The sequence below is a fragment of the Verticillium dahliae genome, genomic scaffold (assembly GCF_000150675.1).
Source record: "Verticillium dahliae VdLs.17 supercont1.25 genomic scaffold, whole genome shotgun sequence".
NCBI classification, from domain to species: Eukaryota; Fungi; Ascomycota; class Sordariomycetes; order Glomerellales; family Plectosphaerellaceae; genus Verticillium; species Verticillium dahliae.
Window position 1 is genome coordinate 227,682 of NW_009276932.1, and position 9,108 is coordinate 236,789.

A 9,108-nucleotide genomic window follows, 5' to 3' on the forward strand; every position below is an offset into this window, starting at 1 on the left:
ATGGTGTTTGCTTGGCATACTTGGCACGTTTTTGCGTTTTTGCATCAAGCCCATGGTGTTCAGCTTTGCCCCCAACACGCATCGGGTGTGTGTGTGTGTGTGTGTGTGTGTGTGTTGCACAACGGGCCTCAATTCCTCATCGCTTCTTTCCACAATCTGAAAGCCCCCCTGGGCATTCGAGTACCCGCAGCGAAACCGTGCATCCAATGTGCAATGCCCCCGGAGTCCGAGTTCGCCTTGTCTAGCGCCTCCCGGCCCATGAATGCCGCCCGGGTCCTCGTGACTCGCACCGTCACGGCAGCGGAGTGGCGGAGTGGCGACACCCGCTTCAGCCTCACCGCTTCAGCCACCAGCACGCTTCTCATCTTGCCATGACGAACGCCGAACCCCCGACATCGGCTCCGTCCGGCACAGGCACAGGCACAGGCACATCGTACGGAGCAGGTCATTCTTAGGCACATGATATGACTCGATCTGACCGCGAAAGCCGCATGGGCTGCAACTCCGCCATGGCCATTGCCAGACTGCCAATCGCTTGCATCCTTCCATGCTTTTCCCACGCCTGCGGCAATGGCAACACCAAGCACCATGCGTTGCACCAGCATCTCCCCCGCAGCACCTTGGCTGCTTGGCGTGGATGCCAAGCAGCCAAGCTGAAACCTCGTTGAAATCGAGGCAAGTTTTCGGAATATCGTGAGCATCTTCAGGACGTCCAACCAAGGTCGACATGGGGAATGGTGACGGCTCGAGGCATACCAACCCCCACGCCATGTTCCGTCACTGCATCGTCGCTGTGCAGTCTTCCCAAACAATCACAGTCCATCGATGCTCCCATTCGTTCCCAGGAAACATCATGCAGGAGCTTCCCCGCCATGCCCAGCCATCTAGACCCCAACCGCCAGGCGAAATGTTCCGCTCCTCTCCGCCATGCGCATTCTGAGTACCGGAAGCCAAGTCCTCTAGCGGCGCATTGTTGTCCCCGCTTCACCGCTTTGTGTGAAGGATTGACTCGACGATCGCCGCTGGTCGCCTTGGCAGATGACACGAGGTTGCGCGCGGGGAGCCTCTCGGGCCGCGCCTAGAAAGTGGTCTGACGGGCAACGGTCTTGGATCAACGTTCCTAGACCCCGTGCTCGTGGTAGTCACTTGATTGCCCAGAGACGTTGTCTCATGGATTAGTCAATCTTAGTTCTAGCATACGGACAAGATGTGGTCAAGGGCTACTTGGACTTTTTTTTTTTTTCTTTTTCTTTTTTTTTATGAGGATCGCGCAGCGGGGAACACTCCCTGCTGCAGCTCGGCAACGTCGGATACAGCATCAAACGAGTAACGTGCATCTACGACTAATATATGACCAATGCATTTAACAGCCAGTTGTCACGCTGCAGTTGTTGCTTCTGTTTTGCAGGCAGCTGGATCATTGTCAGTTGTATGAAAGCCCAACCCCATGGTTCCTTTGAAGCCCAATCCTCGAGTTCAAGGGACTTGCTTAAGCCTCTTTCATTGACCAAATATTGGTGGTGCATGCTGTCCCCGATATTGTGCCCAAGTCCGCAAGAGGGTTTAGAAGCCGAGTCGCAAAGACCTCTTGCTTGATCGACCTTCCTACCAGGCCATTTTGAATGTTCTGATGAGCATTCGCCAAAACTTTGGATACTTTAGGTGTTCTCTTATCCTCCTCATCGAAGGATTCATATTCGTAGATAAAGGCTTACATGCGCGTCGAGCTCCCCTCTCAGTCACACATTTTCGACAACAGCCACGGCCCCCGGATCCCGACAGATCAATCAGGCATCTGTTTCTCCGGACTAAATTGTACGGCCCCCGAATCTTAAATCTCATACCGATCGCTCTGGTGCTGAACAGGCCTGTAGGTTAAGTACTCAAACACAGCCTTCTCCGCAGTCCCGTTCAGATCCGAGCACGCGACACCCACAAACGCACCCGTGAAGCTGCCGTGCGCCTGGTGCCCGCCACACTCATCCGACAGGATCGAGGCATCGAGGACAGGTCCAATGGCCTCGAGCTCCTGGCCCTCGAGCGCGTAGAAGAACTGCAGCGCCGGCCCGCGGATCGTCAGCGCCAGCTTGACCTTGCCCTCGTTGGGGATCGGCACGGGTTCGACGAAGGGCGTGTTGAGGTTGCCGTCGGGGTAGGACGACTCGGAGCTCATGATGAGGAGCTCGCGCTGGCCATCCGAGTGCGCCGTGACGGTGAGGTAGAAAAAGTTGAAGCGGCAGTAGTACGCCGTGAGGCCGGCGAACTGGCGCTCGTCGGTTGGCTTGAAGTCGACGGTGGTCTCGGCGTCGTAGGAGAAGTGGGTTTGGCGTCGGGCTACGAGGGCCTGCTCGAACCAGGAGCCGATGGTCTCGCGGCCGATCAGCGTGAGCTTTCCGTCATCTGTCGAGAAGATGCGATCTGTCTCAGGGGTTCGGAGCCACTGCAGATCCTTGTGCAGGCCCTTCTCAAAGGTGTACTTCTGCTCAGCCCAGTATGCCGTGTCGTCGCGGGTGCCGGGAACTTCGACGTGGAGGGATGGTACCGGACCATTCTTCACGTACAGCCAGTCGTCGTCACCCCAATAAGCCTCCTGGATGTTCGTTTCACGGCCAAGAACACAGCGGCGGTTCTGTGTTGTAGGTCTTCCGCCGAGGTGCACGAGGTACGTCTTTCCCTCGGGTGTCTCAACAATATCGCCGTGACCCGCGCGCCGAATAGCGGCGAAAGGTGCGTCTTTCGAGGTGAGGATGTGCTTCTGAGGGTGTGTCTCATAGGGTCCCCAAATATCACGAGATCGTGCAAGAGTACAGGCGTGCTCGTATGCGGTGCCGCCTTCAGCCGTCAGGAGATAGTACCAACCGTTGCGCTTGTACAGGTGCGGCCCCTCGACGAGCTTCAGATCAGTCCCGGTGTAGATGTTCTTCTTTGGGCCCACAAGCCTTCCGGCTTTGGGGTCAAATTCTTGAAGAGCGATGCCGGCAAAGAGTAACGGCCGGCATCGGTGATCCCAGAGCATGTTGACGAACCACTTCTTGCCGTCATCATCGTGAAACAGGGACGGATCGAATCCGGACGAGTTGGCGTGAACCGGATCAGACCAGGGTCCCTCGATTTTAGGTGCGCTGACGATATAGTTGTGAGCGTCCTTGAAAGATCCGTCCTTGCGCTTGACATCTGTGAACACGAGCCAGAACTTTTCGCCGTCGTGGGTGAGACAGGGAGCCCAAACGCCGCAGCTATCGGGATCACCACGCATATCGAGCTGGCTTTTCCGGCTCAGCGGTCGAATGATGAGATCCCAGTTGGCTAAGTCCTTCGAATGGTGGATTTGAACGCCGGGATACCACTCAAAGGTGGATGTGGCAATATAGTAGTCATCGCCTACTCGAAGGATGGAGGGGTCGGGATTGAAGCCAGGAAGGATGGGGTTGCGGACTGTCGGCATGGTGTTTCCGGATGCGATGTCTTGAATTCAACCAATATGCAGAACTTGGTTAACACTGCGATGTGTTCCTGTCAGTCGTTGGCCCATCATTCTTATGGACGAGTGCGACTGGCGGTCGTTCGGAGTAGTGATGCCTCGGAGCGGGTAAATTGAACATCTCTCCCCGCGAACCCCCCACAAATATGGGCATTTAGCCGGCGCGATCACCGACTCCAATCGCCCGGAGCTTGGCTTCCCCTCAGCATCCCCCAGTGGCTGTTCACCTGAGCCCTCCAGGAGAGGCGCCGTCAGGTCGAAGCTGTCTCTGGTTACTCGAGCATCTCGGAGTATACGAGCTGTCCACAGACTCTATATGGACCAGAGATTCTATATGGACTAGATTTGGCCGACTTATCCTAGGGTTGACGTCATGTATGCGGTCCTGACCAGAACGCGTCTAAGCCCGACTTTCCATACTTTTCACAACTGACGGCCAAAATTTAATTTTATTACCAGCATTGAATCCGATGATGAAGAAGGGTGCTCAATTTTGGGGGCCATGGCTTATGGGGGCACTGGGAGATAGAGTTTCCGTACAATTGCCCAATAACATGAAGATGACATTCGCATGACGTACCTGGGACTGTGTCAGATCCGTTGCGTTTCAAAATTACACGGCACAAGGTAGACAGAGGACATAGTTGATCGAGTCTTGAGCAGCCTGGTGACAACTATCCCACGAGCATGGACTTTCCGGACGTGTTGGCCTGCCTTGGTGGAGCGGTGACGACTCGTTGCGTTTCTTGTTGTGAACATGCATGCAAGATAGACCGCGTCGTCTCAATTGCCCTCGTAGAAGTGACGACAATAGTAATGAAGTTGGAATATCTACGAATTTTCTGAAAGGTACCCATTATGGTGCTGCAATGGCTCGGGACAAGACTGTTCCTGCACAAAGCTTGCTGAGGCCTTGAGGGTAGTGTGGGTGCAGAAGACGGAAAAGCACCCTGGATCTCAGTGCCGGAAGAATGACGAGTATACAAGGCAACTGAGATTACTAAGGCTGTCCTATATCATGTGCACTGGAGATGTTGTGCCACGAAAACGGAAGGACATGGTGCTTTACTAACAGAGGTGCTTTAGGTGATAACTGACTCGCCGCGATAGTTAAACCCGACAGAGGATGACGAGCTTAATAATCCGAGTTGAAGGGTCTGCATCATGTGACGTAATGACTCCAGAGACATCCATCAAAGCACGAGCTCTTCGGCGATTAGACAGACTTGGCCATTAGTTGCTCGAGCATCCGACTCCTGAAGCTCACTTCCTCGTCGGAGATCAAGCAGAGATGCGACGCCAGGTTCCTGCCATGTACTGGAAAAACCATTGGATGATCAGCATGGACCCTGTCGGCCCAGCAGAACTTTTTCTTCCTGTTCCTGGGCAACCCTGATGCCATGTGTGCCGCTTCTTCGGCTGACCCGACGTCACCCTCACGGGAGCAGCTTTAGTGCCTCGACCAGCCCATAGGTACGATCGAGAGTGAGCTCAGATGGCGCCATCTATGATTGAATGCCGTCTCTAACACGCGGCGGTGGGTCTTCTGCTCGCTCCTATTTCTAAGCTCATCGGCAGATGTCGCATCTAGCTCCATCTTCTTGAGGGGCTGTGGAATCCCGGAATTCGAATCCCGCAATGTCAAGAGTATTCTCTGGAGAGTTCTGGAAATGGACCTACATCTGGGCATGGTATATAGAGTCGCCAGTCCTGAGATCTTTCTCGGGCTTGTCCAAGACAGAAGACCTCATCACTCACTACATCCTTGGTAGACATAGATTCCAAACGTCCTTCCATCAATTCTGCCACCACAATCCACCTTCACACAACATGGCAGCCAACTCCAAGCTTTTCGAACCCCTCAAGGTCGGCAACATGACGCTGCCCCAGCGCATCGCCATGGCGCCGCTGACCCGTTACCGCAACGACGACGAGCACGCACCCATTACCGACCTCATGGCTCAGTACTACGGTGACCGGGCCTCCGCCCCAGGAACCCTCATCGTCACCGAGGCCACCGGCATCTCCCCCGCCGAGGAGGCCGACCCCAACCTTCCCGGCATCTCGAGCCCCGCGCAGGTTGCCGGCTGGAAGAAGATCTACGACGCCATCCACGCCAAGAACTCGTACGTCTTCCAGCAGCTCTGGGGACTCGGTCGTGCCGGCAACCCGGGCTACGTCCAGGAGCGCGGCTACAAGTACGCCTCGAGCAGCGACGTCCAGATGTCGGGCCGTCCCGTGCCACCCTCGCCCCTGACCGAGGAGGAGATCTGGCAGAAGATTGGCGAGTTCCGCGCCGCGGCGCGCAACGTGGTCGACGCCGGCGGCGACGGCATCGAGATCCACGGCGCACACGGCTACCTCGTCGACCAGTTCACGCGCGACAGCGCCAACAAGCGCACCGACAAGTGGGGCGGCTCGATCGAGAACCGCGCGCGCTTCCTGCTCGAGGTCATCAAGGCCGTGTCGGAGGAGATTGGCGCCGCGCGCGTCGGCCTGCGCCTCAGCCCCTTCGCCACCTTCCAGGAGTCCTACTCGGCGGACACGTGGGAGCAGACGTCCTACGTCGTGCGCGAGATCAAGAAGGCCGGCCACAAGCTCGCGTACCTCTCGCTCGTCGAGCCCCGCGGCAACCCCGTCTTGCTCGGCATCGTGCCCCAGCAGCCCAGCGACAGTGTTCAGCCGTTCCAGGAGGACCGCCCACACACGCTCGACTTTATCCTCGAGGAGTGGGACAACTTCTCCCCCGTCATGGTCGCCGGCGCCTACACTGGCGAGAGCGCCGTCGAGGCCCTCGAGAAGCACTACAAGAAGTGGGACGTCCTCATTGCCTTTGGCCGCCCCTTCATTTCGAACCCTGATCTCGTCTTCCGTGTCAAGAATGGCATCCCCTTCGCGCCGTACAACCGTGAGACGTTCTACAAGAAGAAGAGCAACGACGGGTACAACGACTATCCCTTCAGCGAAGAGTACAAGAAGAGCGAGGCTGCGGTATCTGCTTGAATTACAAACCAAAATGACGGAGCGATTCCATGGTATCGGCGTTACACAAAGGATTGATTGCATTTACATGTAGACATGGACCGCTTGATAGTGAGCAAGAATTATGAATTTCCTACATGGGCATTACCTCGATTTGTGGTTCATGAGGTGTGACACATGGCCAGACAAGATCGCGCCCTCGTTCAGACGTCGCGGTTGTCTTCAGTGCCTGCCGCTCGACTGCTTCCAAGACCGCCATCGACATCGACTCCAGAACCCCTCTGCTCTTTGATGGCCTCACGAGCACTTGCCTGTTCTCGCTTTTTCCTACAGAGACGTTAGCCCGTGACGCCGGAACGAGAACCCGGATGGTCCGTGGCGTACCTCTCAAGATCATCAGTAAAGCTCTGATCCGTCACCGTCTCCCCCTCAGCGAGCTGTGTACCGCTCTTTCTATCTACAGCGTCGGCGACCTTGCCCTCGGCGAGCGTCTCCAGCTGCTCGGCTTCGACGTTGGGGTTTTCCGGGCCCTTGGTCCCAGCGCCCGGTGCGGCGTACTCGGTGTTTCTCCTCTCGGTCTCGTCGACAGGGCCTGATCCTTGGACGCCGTATCCGAGGGAAGAAGGAACGGCTTCGTCGATGGACTCGGCTTGGGCCCGAGGGACCGGGGCGCGGCCCTCTTGCATCGCGCGGACCTCGTCTTCTGTGGGCATCGTGACGGTTGGGCGATATGGCGGTGTAGAGTGTATCTGAATTTTCCTGCTGGATGTAATCTCATGAAAATTCCGTTGATAAGGGATTGCAATGTGTTGGCAACACGCCAGAAGCCAGCTGTGTTGCCGGAGACGAGGTTCCAGATCGATGACGTCGCTGTGAGAAGCACATGGATCGGCGCTTGTTCGCGCCCACAAATTGCGGGCATGACGCTGTCTTTGCTGTGTACCAAAAGCTCAGTTAGATAATACAGCCATTGGAAGCCAATAACCGTCAATCGGACGCTGCCCAAGGCTGCGTCTTCCCCTGATCGTGGTCGTTCAGGTCAAGTCGGGAAGTTCTCGGTCGTCTCGGTGAGCACCGTGACTCGGTCAAGGCTGGCTTCACCGAGATATCCACAACCCTTCGGTATCAACCAATCATACTATTCGAAGAAATTCCGCTCGAGTGTCTCCGTTCGTGACGATGGAGGAAAACCCCTGATGTCAAGGCCGTCAACGTCTGCTTCCCTCGACACTTCACAACTCACACCGGCTGCGAGTGGGCTTGGGGCCTGAAACGCCCGTGTATGATGAGCTGGCACCCATTCGGAGGACCATCACGGTCCGGGGATGAGTGGTTCTCTGTCGGTCTGGCCTCTGATTTTCCTGACCTGGGCTTTGATGAGGATAGCCTCTTGGACAACCACTTCTGCGGCCCAGATCTGAAGCCCGGATGCAAGGTGTTTCATGCACCAAGAGAACCTGGATCCAAGAGGGCCGAGATACCGATCGCAGAGGATGACGGTCCACCCGAAGACGAGGATCTGAAGGACCAAGTGCTCGTGTTCCAGCACAGGGGCAAGTTCCACGCCATCGATCATGTGAGCCCCTTCTCAGGCACATCAGTCAAGACGAGACCACTCGCTCATGTTCACAGCGCTGCCCTCATTCCTCCTACCCGCTATCTCGTGGTACACCGTTCGACATTGAGGACTTTGGAGTCATGCTTAGCGCAGGCATAACCTGTCCAAAGCACGCCTGGTCGTTTGACCTGCACACAGGCATGTCAGACCGCGCTCGGTACAAGCTCGGCGTATGGGAGACCCAGGTCCGAGATGTGAAGCGCCACGGAATCCACGCACTGAGCACGGCCAAGAGTGATGCTGCCTCCGAGCAGCCAGAGAAAGAGGTGTGGGTGAGGAGGAAGCAGAGGATGGGCTGACGACACGAGTCGTATCCAGCCGTTTCTAAGAAATCGCCATTTCATGCTGAAGCCACACCTATCAGCTCTCATCTTCTACCTAGCATTCATGGAGAGACGTGTTGCATCTCCGGCACGAGGGTGGCCAACTCGAGCGACTGGTAAACGGCTCAAGATAACAAACGGCCCCCGCCCTATCTTCGGCGGACCCCGAAATCTCCCCGCATCGAGAACTCCAACTAAACGTCTCATACCTCTTGAGCCAGATACTATTCATATATCAGCAAGACACACGCATGTTTCACCGGGGAAAAAAAAAGAATTGATCCTATCGTCAAGATCCTCCTCTAGTCCCTTCACTGATCATGACTGAAACGCTCACGACCAACAAGCCGGCAACAACCCTCCTCCGGCTGGCCTCCGGCAACGGCCCCGTCACACGCACCGTCCTGACAACCCCCCTACGCGATGCCCTCCCCTCCGAGATTCCCATCATCGACATAGCCGGAGCCTTCAGCGACGCCCTCGCCGACCGCAAAGCCGTAGCGCAGCAGATCCGCGCCGCCGCCACGACCTCAGGCTTCTTCTACATCACCAACCACAACATCCCCGCCTCAGTAACCGACTCCGCCCAGGCCGCCTGCCTGCACTTCTTCCGCCAGCCGCTCGCCACCAAGATGCAAGCCCACGTCGGCAAGTCGCGCTACTTCAACGGCTACAAGCCGCCCGGCTCGCAGCGCATCAACAAG

The 9,108-nt window shown here is 56.5% G+C and overlaps 5 protein-coding genes across 5 annotated transcripts in view; 3 read left to right on the forward strand and 2 right to left on the reverse strand.

Annotated features, from left to right (window-relative positions):
* Nucleotides 1-1,831: 1,831 nt before the first annotated feature.
* VDAG_09302 (beta-xylosidase) lies at nucleotides 1,832-3,445 on the reverse strand (the record flags this gene model as incomplete). The annotated part of the gene is made up of 1 exon (XM_009655604.1): nucleotides 1,832-3,445. The coding sequence occupies one exon, from the start codon at nucleotides 3,443-3,445 to the stop codon at nucleotides 1,832-1,834; it is 1,614 nt and encodes a 537-aa protein (XP_009653899.1).
* A 1,770-nt stretch (nucleotides 3,446-5,215) lies between these two features.
* On the forward strand, nucleotides 5,216-6,484 carry VDAG_09303 (NADPH dehydrogenase; the record flags this gene model as incomplete). The annotated part of the gene is made up of 1 exon (XM_009655605.1): nucleotides 5,216-6,484. Exon 1 carries the CDS (start codon nucleotides 5,312-5,314, stop codon nucleotides 6,482-6,484), a length of 1,173 nt encoding a protein of 390 aa, XP_009653900.1. The 5' UTR covers nucleotides 5,216-5,311.
* Nucleotides 6,485-6,666: 182 nt separating this feature from the next.
* On the reverse strand, nucleotides 6,667-7,176 carry VDAG_09304 (uncharacterized protein; the record flags this gene model as incomplete). The annotated part of the gene is made up of 2 exons (XM_009655606.1): nucleotides 6,667-6,790; nucleotides 6,848-7,176. The coding sequence occupies 2 exons, from the start codon at nucleotides 7,174-7,176 to the stop codon at nucleotides 6,667-6,669; spliced, it is 453 nt and encodes a 150-aa protein (XP_009653901.1).
* Nucleotides 7,177-7,748: 572 nt separating this feature from the next.
* VDAG_09305 (rieske domain-containing protein) lies at nucleotides 7,749-8,380 on the forward strand (the record flags this gene model as incomplete). Its single annotated transcript, XM_009655607.1, has 2 exons — nucleotides 7,749-8,039; nucleotides 8,096-8,380. The coding sequence occupies 2 exons, from the start codon at nucleotides 7,749-7,751 to the stop codon at nucleotides 8,378-8,380; spliced, it is 576 nt and encodes a 191-aa protein (XP_009653902.1).
* Nucleotides 8,381-8,724: 344 nt separating this feature from the next.
* The window catches only part of VDAG_09306 (2OG-Fe(II) oxygenase), a gene marked incomplete at both ends in the record, with an annotated part of 1,131 nt that continues 747 nt past the window's right edge, over nucleotides 8,725-9,108 (forward strand). Inside the window, one exon of the mRNA XM_009655608.1 lies at nucleotides 8,725-8,976. Within this exon, the coding sequence (XP_009653903.1) occupies nucleotides 8,725-8,976 (252 nt within the window). The remainder of the gene's footprint in view (nucleotides 8,977-9,108) is intronic.